Source organism: Emydura macquarii, unplaced genomic scaffold, assembly GCF_026122565.2.
Source record: "Emydura macquarii macquarii isolate MOO-44397 ecotype Brisbane River unplaced genomic scaffold, CSIRO-AGI_Emac_v2 contig_1551, whole genome shotgun sequence".
Lineage (NCBI taxonomy): Eukaryota > Metazoa > Chordata > Testudines > Chelidae > Emydura > Emydura macquarii.
Window position 1 is genome coordinate 22,765,399 of NW_027131688.1, and position 15,990 is coordinate 22,781,388.

Here is a 15,990-nt window from a genome sequence, read left to right on the forward strand (position 1 = left end):
TACCTGCTAAAACTCCAAGTCCAGAAATCTGGAGATTATACGCACATGACTCAACGCCTTAATTTGCATGTTTAATTATTATGCATTGCCTCATTTGCGTGAGTGACAGCAAATGTCCTAGGAATCAGAATTTAAGTCTGACTTGGCTGCAGCATGGAACAAGCTTTAGAGACATAGGAAATGCAGTGTTCCTGGCTGGCTTTTCAATCTCTTTGGGTTGGTGCCATGGTAACTCAAGCTGCTCTTTGAGGCTCTGCCCCGATTGTTCTTCATCCTGCACCGCGTGGAGGACTGAGGTCAGATTGCTAGCCCTCGTACTGTCTGCTGCTTGCTCTGGGCTGGAAGGGGGATCTGGCTGCATCCTGTCATCCACCGGGGAAGCTCTGGTTGGGCTGTCAGCTTCTAAGAGTGTCAAGTTCTGGCTGCTTCTTGCCCCTTGATTTCTGGTGGTGAGGATTCTGACTTCCCTGCCTACTACCCCTTGGCTGGGGTGGGTCTCTGGCTGCTGATCCATGATTACTGGTCATAGGTTCCAAGGGCCAGAACACTGTCCTATGCTGCTACACGCATAGCTCTGAGTCTATGTCCATGGGTGGTTTGGGAGACTATGAGTTAGAACCCTCCTGTTGGGATCTCAGGTTGTAACCATAGAGATCCTGCCTAAAGCAACCCTTGCCATAGGGCATAGCCTAGGGGATCTCCTCAGCCCTCCAAACCAGGAGACTTAACCTCCTGATCAGGAGCAAAGGAATTAAGAGCTGAGAATAGGAACCTCCATGCCACGACAGGCAATTGAACAGCTCGATACTTTTACATGACTTTTATTTATTTAGATTTAAAACTAATTTTTATAAAACGATGCCTATCCAAGGCTCTAGGCGCTTTAACACCTTCGCTAATTATACAATGGGATGACATCCAGACACCTACAGAAACACATTTCCACCCCTTTTTATAAGAAGAGGGGTGCAGCTTGAACACTCCTATTGACTGCAGTAGTGGCATTATGGAGGCCATCCCCAGGCCATTTAGGCCATAACCAACATTCTAACTTCTACCCAGACACCAATAGGCAGCCAGTGCAGGTCCCAGAGCACTGGTGTCGTGTTCCCAGTGAAGTGTCCCACTCAATAAACAAGCTACTGAGTTTTGCACCAGCTTGAGCCTCCAAATAGTTTTAAGGAATGGACCCATGTAGAGCACAGTTCAATAGTCTACTCTTGATGTATCAAGGGCATGGATAACAGTGGCAAGCTCCACATCTGAAAGGAAAAGTCATAATCTCTTAGTTAGATACAGTTGGTAAAAAGCTGATTGGGTCACTGCTGCACTATGATCATCAAAGAGGAGCTCGGGGACTGAAATCACCACTAAGTTGCAACTCACAATAACAAATAGTGGGCATACTCCCTCAGTCAAAGGGACTGATGATATCTCCACCATCTCCTTCAGTGGCACCAGCATCACATCAGTCTTATCGAGATTGAGCTTCAATCAGCTTGTTTTTATCACAGCTAGATGCTGGCTAAGGCACTGAACTGCATTGTCCAAGTCAGCGACGTGGGATGTGGTGTCATCTGCACACTGAGAAAACAGCACCTTACACCTCTTTACTAACGCTGATACTGCGTTGTTGTTGACATTATGGACTAAATTCCCTTTTAGTGTAAACACCATTGACTTCAATAGAGCTGTGCCAATTGACACCAGCAGAGAATTTATCCCTATCTCTCTGCCTCAGGACTGCTGACATTAATAATGCAATTTCTAACCATGAGAAGTCTATGAAACTTTAAAAAAAAAAATCAGTCACATTTGGGTAGATGCCAAGGCTAGAAAATGTCAGAGTGACAAACTATCAGTAACTAAATTAAAATGGAAACCATTATTCAACCTTATTCAGTACTATTCAATGTAGTGGAAGGTATCGCCCTTTAATCAGACCACTTTAATCTGCCAGTCCTTTTCGTATGCAGCCATCAATACAGGATATAACTCCTAGTTTGTACAAAACCTTCCAACATTGGAAAATATATTGGGGCCCAATTCAGTTCTGTTGTACAGGAGCAACAACAACTGAATTCAGGGGCACTGAGAACAAATGGGAACCCAACTGGATGAGAACTCATCATCTGCAAATGGTATTCAGTGCATTGTGGCTGTCATATACAGGGATATCTTAAAATTAAATCTGCATATAATAGACCTCAGGTAAAATTTTCAAAAGCACCTAAGTGACTTAGGAGCCGAAGGCCAGATTTTCAAAAGTACTTAGGTGCCTAAAAATGCAGATAGGTGCCTAGTGGGATTTTCAAAAGTGCCCAAGCAGATTGGGCACTTCACTCCCACTGACTTTCTGGTCAGATTTCTAAATCCCACCAGATGCCTGATGCAGCTTTAGAAACCTAAATGCCTTTGAAAATATGGCCCTAAAATGACTAAGGGCCAGATTTTAAAGGTATTTAGGCACCTAAAGGTGCCTAGTGCGATATACAAAAACACCTAGGCACCAAACTCCCATGGAGTTAGGCACCTAAATACCTTTCAAAATCTGTCCATTAGGAGCCTAAGTGTAACTGAAAGGCAATGGGATTTACATGCCTTAGTCTCCTTTGAAAAATAAGACCTAGGAGCTTTTGAAATGTTATCCTTTGGCTTCCCACTACACATATACAACCCATCACCAACACTGGCACTAGTTGTCAGTATGACTGGCCATCTGCTCAGAGAGGCTAAGGCCAGAATGGTCAAGGTGACTGAACTACCCTTTTACCTATCACTGGTCATTCCAGGGCAGGGTGATGGAACAGTCTGAAGAAGCTGATACAGCCTGGAGAATCTCAGATTGTTGTTGCCTGTCCTGTCCCTTTTTGGGGACAAGGAGGGAGCTGCAGTCAGCCTGGCACATTTTAAACTAAGCACTAAGTTCCCTTAGACAATTTTAGAATGTGCTTTTCTTTAGAGAACTGCTTAGTATGTCAAGTTTGCCACTTTGTGCTTTAATAATCTCTTTTTATTGTAGCCGCCTGCTCCACAACGAGATAATTAACCTTGTTATTTGTTCAGTGCCCTCAGGACACCTAACTCCCATTGCTGTCAATTATCAGACAACATGGAGCCTGTAGAGATGGAACACTTTTCCTTGACTCTGTCATATTGACACACATGGCACTTGGGAAATATAAGTATATAATATAGTTTGCCTGTTGGAGAAAATCCTTCACAATTTTTTTAAAGAAATCTAGTGTGAAAAATAGGGTCCTGGACCCACTGATAGAGTGAGGAGTCAATGCAGAAAAGAAGTAGGTCAGTGGTTATCTTGCCTACTACTCTTATTTGCCATGCTGGTTTTTTTAAAAGATCCTACAGTAGAACCTCAGAGTTACGAACACCTTGGGAATGGAGGTTCTTCATAACTCTGAAATGTTCGTAACACTGAACAAAATGTTATGGTTGTTCTTTCAAAAGTTTACAACTGAACATTGACTTAATACAAGCTTTGAACTTTAGCATGCAGAAGAAAAATGCTGCTTTCCCCTTATTTTTTTAGCGGTGTTAGCACAGTATTGTACTGTATTTGCTTTTTTGTCTCTGCTGCTGCCTGATTGCACACTTTCAGTTCCATCAAGGCAAACCATTCATCTTGGAAATTAACTTTAGATACAAACAACCTGATTTGTCTATCTCTGGGAGTGCCCAGAAAAAGTAAGTGGCTAAAGAAAACCAGCTCAGCCCAGTCATTTTCTGTGATGCTTCTGCTCCTCCTGCTTGCTGAAGATGGAAGCAAATAGGTGTGATTGGCACATTTGTTGGAAAACTTGTTAGAGTGAAAGCCAAGGTTGATCCACCTCCTCAGGCTGGAAACCCCAGTGCAGCCTATAGATGGTAGAGGATGATCAAGCCAGGTAGTCTTTGATTTGCCATTTAGTTCCCTTTGTCTAATTTACATTTGGCCTTCACATTTTCACAGCAGATTGCCTAGTGTGCTGAGTGAAAGTGGTAGCTTATCTGGCAGCCAGAAAGGAACATGCTTGGTTTATGTTGTGCATCCTTCTGGCTTTGAAAATGGAATCATGCTATAAGTATTTTTCAGGAATTATATTACAGCGGAAAAAAAATACTGACCAATCCATTTTTTTTATACACAGGGTCAACATTACGAAGAGGAAAAAAGGGCTTTAAGCCACGAAATAATAGCGCTCAATAATCATTTAATAGATGCCAAGGTGACAATAGATAAGTTATCAGAAGACAATGTAAGTATTTAAGTATGGCTACTTCTCAAGGTTATGTATGAAAGTGAATTAGGCAATATATTTTATATGTAATTATAGAATCATTTACTATTATTTACAGTAAATGTGACTTGTCAATCCTAGGATCAGAAAAGTTACTATGTCTGGAGTTTCCTTCACTGTAAAATTTTAGCTTTTCTTTCAATTCAATTACTGTGTTGCTGTGACTGTTCCTAATGGTTTTTCTTCTATGTAAAAAGTTATAAGGATTTAGGGACACTAAATTTAAACATAGCTATATGTTATATATAAACACAGCTTGCTAAATACTCTTAAAGGGTGTCATTGTGCTATTGGGTTTTATGTAACATCTGGTCTACACTGCCACACTGGGTTGACGTGAGATACACTAGTTGCATAATATAACTGGCATATCTTACGTCGACATACTTACGTCTCTGCAGTGTGACGTCTTCACAAAGCTACGTAGATGGGAGAGCGTCTCCCATTGATACTGCCTTCCGCCTTTCGGGGATATGGACTAATTGAGTCGACAGGATAGTGCTCTACTATCGACTGAGTGGGTCTACACAGACCCACTCAATTGATGCCGCTGCGTTGATGTCTGCTGCCGTAGCAGTGTAGACATGCCCTAACATTCAGTGGAGGTCACCAAGCAGACTGATGGAAGCGTATGTCCCTACGTATGGTGTGGTGAACATCTTGCATTGGACGTAGGTGTCAAAGAGAATTCTAAAAATGATTATGGCCAATTAGATTATGGCCCGATATATGGGCCTAAATTTACTATTTCTCATTTAAGCTCTTCACCTCACGAAAGAGATCAGATCAGCCAATCCTTACTCATTGGAAGGGACTCCTCGCATTAGTAAGCACTGTTTGCATGAGAAAAGGTTTCAGGACTGACCCACCTCAGCCCCAGAATTTAGGTTTTCCCCTGGGGATAGCTCATGGTGCAGTGCTGTATCTAGTGCCACATGAAATGAAACATGGAATATCCTTTGCAACTGTCATGCATTTCATTAAACACTGCTGAAAATTATCATGCATTTTGAAACTGGCAAACAAGCTCATGAAATCATTCCATTGTTCAAACTTCAAAAGAGATGGCAAAGAGGGACAGATTGCATGTGTTTAGTTCATTATGATCCCACTCCCCAGATGGAGCTATTAAGAAAAATACTTATGCTAGATAAGACATTATATTCTTGTTAAGACATTTTACATACTGTCCCATATGTATATTTGTGAACCTTTAGTCACATTTAAGAGTATTTTATTCCACGAATAGCCCCATTGACTTTAATAGGACCACTCATACAAGTAACATCTTAATAATGGGAGCAAAGAGTTCAAAATCTGGCCCTTAATTTGTACCACAATAAGGGCATCAGAAAAATGGAATAAATTTGCTATTCCAATACCTGTAACTAAAAGGACCCTATAAGTACAAGGGCTAAATTCTAGTTTCAAATATACTGATGTAAATATGGTGTAATTCCACTGAAGTCACTGGAGTTTTTTTCAGATTTACACTGGTATAAATGGGTAAAAATCTGCCCACAGTTGCATCCCTGCAACTCCACTGACATCAATGAGATTGCATGAAAGCAGGATTTGATCCCACATGTCAACTAATCGCAGTTTTCAATTGTGGTTGTTTAAAAACAGTCATAGTGAATTGAATTGGAATATGGAGTATCCTCTAAGAAGTTGTTGTTGTTATAATTATTTAGTATTTGTATTACAGCAGAGCCTAGAGGCCCCAAACAAGACTGGAGCTTATACTCCTCTCCTCATACCCCAAAGCGAGTCACAATGAGTAAAATCCTGCCTTCTGGTAATGGAGCTCCATTGGTGAACCTGAGGGCTGAATTTGGCCCGATGTACTTTGATCAAGAACTACCACATAGATCTTTCATATTATACATAATTGTTAACTAGAAAAGCTGTTGAACATCAGACCCTTATGAGACAAAGAGCATATCCTTGCCCTCCTGATATTTCTTAAATGGAAGGTATTTTCCCCAACACTATGGAGACCACTAGTGAATGGTACCTTGAGTTCAGAAAACATGTGAAGGAATATGAGACCCTTGGATGCCACTTATTGAGTATTGCTCTATTACTTGCTGCACTTCTGGCTGGTTCAGATTAATATTCTATTCAAAGAGATGACTGATCCCAGTCAGGTAGTGTATCCTGTCATGTTGAGGATAAGGTACATCCACTACATTCAACTAACGTAATTTTCTACATACTATTTCTTAAAGATATTAAATATAAAAAAGTCTCAAAAATGTATTCTACACTTTCCATGATGATGTCTTCACAGAGAATGAAGCATCCTAGTCTTGAAATAAGAGATCAGACTTTGGAACGATTTCATTCTTGACTGCCACATTGTGCCATTAGGAACATAAAATGGCTGTCTTTGTTTCTATATCAGGCAGCAACGTGCTGGATGTATGATATATATGTAATATATGCCAGAACCACATGCAACAGAGATTTTGTTTTTAAATTAAATGTTTGAATTCCTACTGTTTGCATCTGTTTTTTCAGAGTTAGGATCTGATTCACTAATATAAAATTAAAAATAGAATTACCTGGTAACAGGGATTTTTTTAAAATCTTTATATTTGAGGCAAAGAGTGAGAGGTATATACTCAGTCAAATAAAATAAAATAAAATAAATAAAATAAAGCATCATAGTTTGCAAACATTGTTTAAGGGCATTTGAATCTGCAGATGTAAATCCAACATGGACCAAAGAAACTCTACTTCTGCTTTGCCCACTTCAATAGCAAGCTGATCCCAGGAAATTCTTGTAGGACTGATTTTGCAAATTATCTACATTTTCTCAAAAGAGATATTCAGAAAAGAGACTTCCCCCTTGTTCTTTTCATAGAAAATGTACACGTTTTTAAGAGAACAAATAAAATGGAGAAATCTGTGTGAAATGAAAATCGCATATAGCACCCAGAAAAAAATTAAGCTATTTTAATCATAAACACATTTTCTCTATTAATATTAAAAATGTTTACAAGTTTGCATGGCCTGGTGTCTGTAGGGTTTTTAATCCTTTCTGTGCCACATCTTTGCACAACTATCAGTCCTACTTCTGAAAATAAGCTTCATTTGTAATGGCACCGAATGGAACATTATACAATTAGTATCTCAGTGGCCTTATAGGTGCTGCATTGGCGAATAGTCATGTGCGTTAAAGTAATACAAAGAAGACTGAACACGGAATTAAACATAGATTTCTGTTCTGTATTCTCCCACTAAATAGGCTGCAGGAGCCAATCAGCACAGAAACAACATAACTAACGCTTTATTTTTTCCTTCTCTGTGTGAAATCATCTTGTTACTTCCTGGTTCATTAAATGTAGTGCAGAATGCAATATATTGCAAATATCACAAGTCTCATTGCCAGCCTTAGTATCTGATGTCACCAAATGGGGCATTCTGGGATATCTTTAGTGAACCAGGAAGTACCAAGAGGATTTCACACAGAGAAGAAAGAGACAAAAGAATGTTTTAAATTATATTAAAACTTAATTTCTATGATGAATTCCCCCCTACAACCTGATGAGACTATTTCAGGTATCCCTAAAGTGATATCCAGGTGTTGATTTGGGGGGATATTCAGTACAAGAATATTTGTGCTTAAGTCGAATTTCCTTTTCACTGCAGAGTTCATATTTATTAAGGTACTCAGTCTCTCAGGAATGCTTACTATGTAATGCTGAGTTCCCAACGGTAAGTATTCACCCAATACTCTAAGTTGCAGACTGATGTTTTTTAATATGTTTCAAATTTCTCTTTCTAGTCCCTTTTCTCTGCCCCTTCCACTCCTACCTTTCCTTTGATAATCAGTAGAGCAACATTTCAGGACCATGTAAGAAAAATAGAAATTTAATGAATTCGAAAATTGAAATGTGCTCTGCATTTTCCCAGAGTAAAACATACAAAGGGCGTCCAGAAGTAGGAGCAAGAATCAAAGCCTCAGGTTAGCTGCAAGCCGTAAAAATCAGGCTTTTTTTTGTTTTTTAGGAGCTCTATAGAAAGGACTGCAATTTAGCTGCTCAGCTGCTCCAGTGCAGCAAGAATTACGACAGGGCACATAAGCTTTCTGAGGTAATGTGACCAAACTTAATGAATATACAAAGACATAATGTTTCTTGGAAAACATAATATTACATGTGATCAATTCCAAAACCTGTTTGCCTTTAAAGCTGTGATATTTTTTTCTCCTTTAAGAAACAGAAAGGGGTGTATATACCAGTTGGTTTTCTGTACTGCTGAGGGAATTGTTAACGAAATCCCAGCTTCAGCTGAAATTTGATGGTATTTTCTTTTTCAAAAGTTCTGGTATGGATTGGAAAGGGCCTGGATCGAGCTTACACAAAAAGAAAAACTTTAGCAAAAATCAAGAGTAAGAATGCTCAGGCCACTATAATGTAAAACGATAAAAGAAACAATGAGATCCTGAAGGCATCAAGGTGTCTTTCCAGGATCAATTTTCCCCCTGGAGCTATTTCCCACATATGCGACTAAATTCCAAAAATCTATTTTAAAACAAGCTAATGAGAGAGGACATCTTTTTCTAAGGCTACCAGAAAACCCTCTTTGATTTCCAGGATGTAAATTTTGGTTAAATTGGACTTATCCCTAAACCTTCCAGGCAACTGAAGTTTGAGAAACTGACACTTTAAAGATGTGGCAAATGGTTAAAAAAAATAATCATGATTAGGGCTATATTTGTGTCATTCATGGTAGAAAACATAGCAAAAAATAGGGAAAAATATCTTTTAACTTTCTTGTCACATGGCACAACCTAAGGTTAAATCCTGGCCTGACCACTAAAGTCAATGAGACTGTCATTGACTTCAGTAGTGACAGGATTTCACCCCAGGCTTTTAAGTCATCTCATGACCTCTGAGACGCTTTTGGCCTGATCCGACCCTCATTGAGATCAATGGGATTTAATGGGAGGTGGAGCAGGCACTTACTGGTCTAGTCTCACTCTGCGACCAGGAGATTGGTCTTTTTCAAAGCAAACTTTTGGGACTGTCTTATACTGGGCAGTACCTCTAAGATGTATGTTTGTATGGCAGAGGTCATTGCTATTAAAACGCCAGCTCTTTCTATCAGTTTCATTAACACAAATTGCCTCATTTATGCAGTTTTATGACAGATTAGCACAAAACTAAATATTAAATTATTGGCTATTTCAATATCAGTATAATGCTAAGAGATACTAAATACATCTGGTAACTGAGGGTTCTGGTCAATAAGGACAATGACTTACTGGAACAGAGGCAGACTTTCCAAATGATCTAATGTCCTGATCCTGTAAATGATTGCTACTGAGAGCAATGCGGTAAGCACTGTCCCCAGTGACAAGCATTTCCAGGATTGGGCCCTAAATATACCCAATACTCCACTGACTGAAATATATCCAGGGTGGTGTGTTGTGGTGGGAGTTTTGTTGTTGGTTAGTTGGGTTTTTGTTTGTTTTTCCCCCTAGTTTCCAAAAACTCTGTCATCCATTCAGCTGAAGAGGCAAGTACTCCATTTATCACTGAAAGCATTTATTACTCAGAAACTCTGAGTATATTGTGAGGAACAATTATTTCTTTAAAAAGATTAAATAAGAGGATGCATTGCAAAACATTGAATATCTAGACAAATCCATGAACAAGCAATTTTAGAAGATGAAAGAAGTGTGAATCGTGGTATGGCATATCACTAACATGATATCAATACCATTTTAGTAATTCCAAACCCAGCGTCAATAGCCAACAAGGGGTAGATAGTTCTTTTCCTTAAAATACTTCATAATATAAATAGATAAATAATGCATAAAATAGATCAAACAGTAGTGTAATTATTGCAGTATGTTCTCACAAAAATGCCACCTATCCAGCATAGTAATTTCAGGCTAAATGATCCCCGATTCTTTTGCAATAGTAACCACACCTTTATGGTGATTTATATGATCTTATTTTACAATTTGTTCTTTCAATCTTTGTTGCATCTGTAGTTATTATTACTACTATTTCTATCTGCCAGAGTATTATCAATATTACATACCTTACTTCAAATGGAGGATACATGGATTAAATTAACAACATATGAATTAATTTAAAATATCATTGAAAGTGTATAGATTAAAAAACACTAATCCAAACTAACAGGCTTGCCATTTCACATTTCACATCATATTTTGAATGCCTTAAGGTCTCTGGGTTAACCAAGTATCAAAATTCTCAAATGAAGCTGGAAAACGAGGAACCATATTTTACACAATGTAGAATCATTATCCGCAGTGCTCACCCTTAAAAACTTTTTGCCTTAAGGTAATAGGGATGTTTATTTCAATATTTGCAGTACTCCTTATGCTATTATAGGAAGTTTATCTACTTATTTAGTAATAACCTTATTTAGTGATATAATGAAGCTGGTAAGCTTTTAAGAGTGACCACTGTATATTTGTTATAAAGGAGCAGAAAAATTTGATTTCTGGTATATGGTAGTGGTTGTAAAAATGTATAGTAATAGTGATGGGTGAATTTCAAAAGGTTCAGTGTTTGGGGGTCAAGTAAGAATCCAAGGGTTAGATTCTCAGTTGATGTAAATCAGCACAGCTCATTGACATCAATGAAGCTACGATGTATACATTGAAATAAATAATGCTCTATGGTGCACTCATTCGTCTATGATTCATAAGCATAGCTAGACACTATTAATGACTTTCATCTTGTTTTCCTTCCTCCTACCATTTCTCTATGTTACAGCTGCCATCTGATTTTCAGGAGAGAGTCAGCCTCCACCTGGAAAAGCACGGATGCAGCCTTTCCGTACCCCTGTGTCACACATCATTTGCCGATAACATACCAACTTGCGTCATCGCTAAGGTACTGGAGAAACCAGACCCAAACAGCTTGTCTTCACATTTGTCAAGCACATCTGCAAGGGATCACTCTTTTCAGGACTCTGTTGGGAAGCTTAGCCAAAGACCCCAATATAAGTCTGACATCTACTGCAGTGACACTGCCCTTTATTGCCCTGAGGAAAGGAGGAGGGAGAGGAGACAAAGTGTTGATATGCAAATGAAAGATGTGGGGTTTTTGAGGTCCCAGAACTCTACTGACAGCACTGTGGAGGAAGATGGCTTCCATTCTAGCTTCTCTCATGAAGCCTTCCCAGAATACGTTACCTCTTTACCAACCTCTAGCTCCTACTCCAGTTTCAGTGTTACATCTGAGGAAAAAGAGAACGCCCAGGCCAATACTCTGACGGCCTCTCAGCAAGCGATCTACCTGGGTAGCAGAGACGAAATGTTTGAAAGAAAGTCACCTTCTGGTTATGAACATCAGGGAAGTCCTAGGTTTGCCAAGTCAAAATCTGTGCAGCAAATGGAACTTGCTGATAACAATGAGAACTCTCCCACTTTTACTAGGACTCTGCCACCTTATGCTAATGAGCATTTTCATTTCTCAGCCATAACTACACAACAGGCACTGGCAACTCAGAAAATGCGTAATGACTGCAGGAGCGCACATCTTTCAGAAGAAGACTTACCCAGCCGGTGGAGGCAGCTGAGCGTAGAGGACATTGGTGCATATTCTTACAGGAACACTGGCAGACTATCACCCTGTAGTTTTTCAGAGCAGTACTACAGCAGCCCTATAAAAAAAGCAGAGAGCCGAACAAGCCCCATCTATGCTGGTTACAAAGGAGATAGTTTCTCAGAGGGAGACGATATTTGTCAAAGCAGACTTGTAGATTCTTGCTTCCTCAGAACAGACAGTGGCCTGAACATTGACATCAGCGCTAGCTGTAAACAGGACAAGTTGCCCTCTTACAAAACAAAAGAATCAAGAGACCAAAAGAATGACAGGATCACAGTCCAGTTATGCAGTAGCAAAAGCATCGAAAGTAGCCCAGTGTTGAAAAGAGAATACGTTGATGTAAGCCCAAACAGCTCAGCGGAATCCCTCAATCAGAGTACAATGGAGGCTTCAGAGATCCATCAGTCTTCCATGGAGCAAGGAAGCCATTCAGGTCTTCACAGCAAACAACAGCAGTTTCAACGGACTGGGAGTACTGGTTTGAGTCGGAAAGACAGTCTTACAAAAGCACAATTATATGGAACCCTTCTAAATTAAATATCTTCCAAAACTGCAATAAGAACAAACAAACAACATTTGATATTTCTTTTGAACAATAGGGTTCTAAGACACAGGATTATTATAAAACAAATATTCATAATGGTACTGTATGTTTAAAACAAAACTCTGTTAAAAATGTTACACAGCACTTTTCACACAACATCCTTTCCATCTGGAAGACCACCCTTTCCCCCTTTTATAAACCTGAAATATTTTTATAAACAAAATGGTATTTATTAGATTATCCTTAATCTCAGCTATTTGAGCAGCAACCTTTTTCCTTCAAGCAGGTTTCTTATTTATTTTTGTGCATGAGGCCATCAGTGCCTGAACTCTTGGAGGAAGAGAGGAAATCATCATTGTGATGACAAAAATCAAACCCACTCGATAAGATACCATCAACTCTGTGTCATGTGAAGCTGAAATGTATGAGAATGGTGAATTTAAAGAAGTATATTTTTAAATGAGAACAGAAATGAACCCTAAGTTCTTTCATACATATGTATTTATGAGTGAAAAATGTATACACAAAGTGATACAAATATTTTGTTCTTTTACTCCATTGTGTTTCTGCTTTCCTATTTTCCCTTGTATACTACCTCAAAGTAATTGAGGGTTTCTTGGTCACATATTTTCTGTAGGCTTGCATTTATATTGTCTAAAATGCATGAAGTGTCATAACTAGTACTGTATTTTGCATTACTTAATAAAAGACACCAGTGGAAATATTTTGATTTTGTCCTCTTTAAAATATGTTCTGGGGAATGCAGTTATTCACAATTATTCTCTCTGGGATCAATCCTGAAACGGGTTCCCATTAAATACAGTGGGATTTGAAGTCACCCAGCACCATGTTGGAGTTACTCAACACCTTTCAGTATGACAGAATCAGACCTATTTAACCCTCAAGAAGGAAAATCTCAAGATACGATAAAAAACCTCTAAATGTATGTCTCACCAATTGCTTATATGGTGCTTTCTCTTTGTTTGCCTTTTTTTAATGATCAGAATGAAAATTTCAGGCAAAAAACAAGTTATTCCACAAAATTGGGATGACTGTAGCAAGTGTGATTTCATTATGAGAAGCAGAACATGGTCTGAAAGAGAACAAGACAAAACAGCTGTATTATCTAAAACCCAGTGACATACGTTCCCAAAGACAGTTAGTTCATCATCACAGCGGGCTGCTGAGCTCATTAAGAAGCTAGCGAGGGCCCATGCTGAAAGAATTCACAGACACAAAAACAGCATTAAAAGGTATGTTTTAAATTGGTAAGATACAGTCTCACAATTAAGATACAGCCAGTCACACAGTCTTCCAAACTGACCACTCCCAAATACAATTTGGAAGAGGACGTTTAACCCAGGGATTTCAGCCAGGTCATTTAATCTTATTCAAATATACCCTCCCAATGTCGCTCTCAGTTGGGAGAGGAATGTACATGCTGAGGAGAATTTGGTCCTTGTTATCCATTTCAATTGTAAGAATTGAATTTGATTGATAGCACAAGTGTACACTGCTAATGAGTACTATAGTTAGTGATGTAAATCCACCCCCCTTCACACACCTACTTCAGTCACTGATCACTTTGTCAAACAAATTGCTTTGGAAATGACATTTTCCATGACTGGACTCAAACCAAAGGTAATATCCTTTTCTTGTGTGGTTCAGTATTTTTCAAGATACGAACATTTAAAGACGTACAGCAAAATCCTGGCTCATTGAAGTCAATGGGAGTTTTGCCATTGACTTCAATGGAGCCAGGATTTCACTCATAATTTTTGCATTTGCACCTAAGAATTTTCTCTTTGTTGCAATCTCTCCACTCAACAGTGTACTGTTCATAGAGCGGCAGAAGGCAGAGAGAAGAAAGAGGAAGAGGAAAAGGATACATAAAAGTGAGTGCCATTGACTTCACCTTTGGCTTTGATGGGTGTACTCATGGAAAAAGATATTACTCCATGCTATAGTAAGGGTGGTAGAATATGTCTCTAAATCCTTAAATCACTGGTTGTATCCATGGACTCCATCTCACATGGTTTAAATAGCTCATGCACTTTAGTGAAACCCCTGAATAGAGGACTCTCATTTAGTGCAATATAGAGCCAATACCCAATGAGCTCAAAGTGGAAATCTAAATTAGTTCTTACTGAGGTAACTTAAATAATGATGTAATTCTTATTATATATTAGAAGAAAATACTGTCTCATGACTGGCTGAAAACAGTCATATGATATGAGGAGTCATCAAGGCCAGGTTTGCAAGTACTCAGCACCAACAGCCCCCATTGTTCTTAGTGTTCTTAGCACTGTAAAACTGGCCCTTATTTATGTGCCTAAGTATTTGCTGAGCTCTTTAGAAACTCTGGCATTAAGTTCTCATTGTTCTTTAGAGGTCAATAACATTGTTATTGCGGGCAGTGTTATACAATAAAATCATATCTTGCCAACCTTACTCATACTAAGTAGCACCTTATTCTGAAAATAGACCTATTGAAGTCCATCAAATTGCTTATAGCATAATGTACCCCGTGACCAGTATGAATAAGTGTGACTGACTCTGCCCAAGGTGACTAATAGCTTTTCTAACCCTCTAACCTTAAAAGGCTAATGGAAACTGAAAAAAAATTCTTACTGCCAGCTCATTCAGGGATGTGGACTTGCAGCCCATCTTTAAAAATGGTTATATTTGAATGAGACATACAATGATTTCTTGGTTCAGTAAATATGAAGATTTAGTGCAAGAGGTAACAATTGACCGCTACGTCATCTAAATCAATATTTCTCAAGCCAATAAATCTTCATATTAACTGAATCAGAAGCCAGGAGTTTATTAATTTCTAATTAATATCATTCATCATTTGATACTTATGTAACTACTCTTAGCAATTTGTGGAGAATAAGGTTTGTACTATGCAAGCTTTTGTGTGCCTGCTTGTTTAAAAGATTTTACTATTCTTTTGCTCAAATGAAGAGTCAATGCTTGCATTAATACCACATTCAAATGTGTTATAGGAGCATCCAACATATTTGGTCATAGTTTATACATGCTAGTATGCAAGACTGTAGAATAGATTTGGGCAACATGTTTTTAACAAAATATTTTTTCATTGTAAAATAAACATTTTCTTAAAACAAATTTTTCTTTGCAAAATTTTCAATACTATTAACATTTTCAAATTTTCATTTACAAAATTTTCAATACTATTAACTTTTTTTATTTTTGCAAAAACAAAATTCTGTTATTTTCAGTTGAATTTATCAAATGTGTATCAAAAACATTTCCAAAAAGTTTCCTGCCATTTTTCATGTCTTGACAACCAGGTTTTTAGTAAAAAGAATACATTGATAACCATTTTGACCTCATTTTCAATCAAAAACTTGAGAACAAAATTAAAAATTCCATAATTTTTAATATAAAATGGGTCCATTTCAAACTCATCAAAAAAAAACTGTGTTCCGTTTCATGAAACCTCTTTTTGATTTTTCTATCAACTCTAGCTTTGACTAAGAGGTTCCCTTCTCTAGCAACTGCTCCTTGAGAGGTCTAA

The 15,990-nt window shown here is 38.2% G+C and overlaps 1 protein-coding gene across 1 annotated transcript in view; it reads left to right on the top strand.

Annotated features, from left to right (window-relative positions):
- Positions 1-13,156, top strand: part of BEGAIN (brain enriched guanylate kinase associated) — a 65,673-nt gene extending 52,517 nt beyond the window's left edge. The window contains exons 2-4 of the mRNA XM_067555168.1: positions 4,149-4,256; positions 8,316-8,399; positions 11,063-13,156. Coding sequence (XP_067411269.1) covers positions 4,149-4,256; positions 8,316-8,399; positions 11,063-12,436 — 1,566 coding nt within the window. The 3' untranslated portion in view covers positions 12,437-13,156. The remainder of the gene's footprint in view (positions 1-4,148; positions 4,257-8,315; positions 8,400-11,062) is intronic.
- The last annotated feature ends 2,834 nt before the right edge of the window (positions 13,157-15,990 follow it).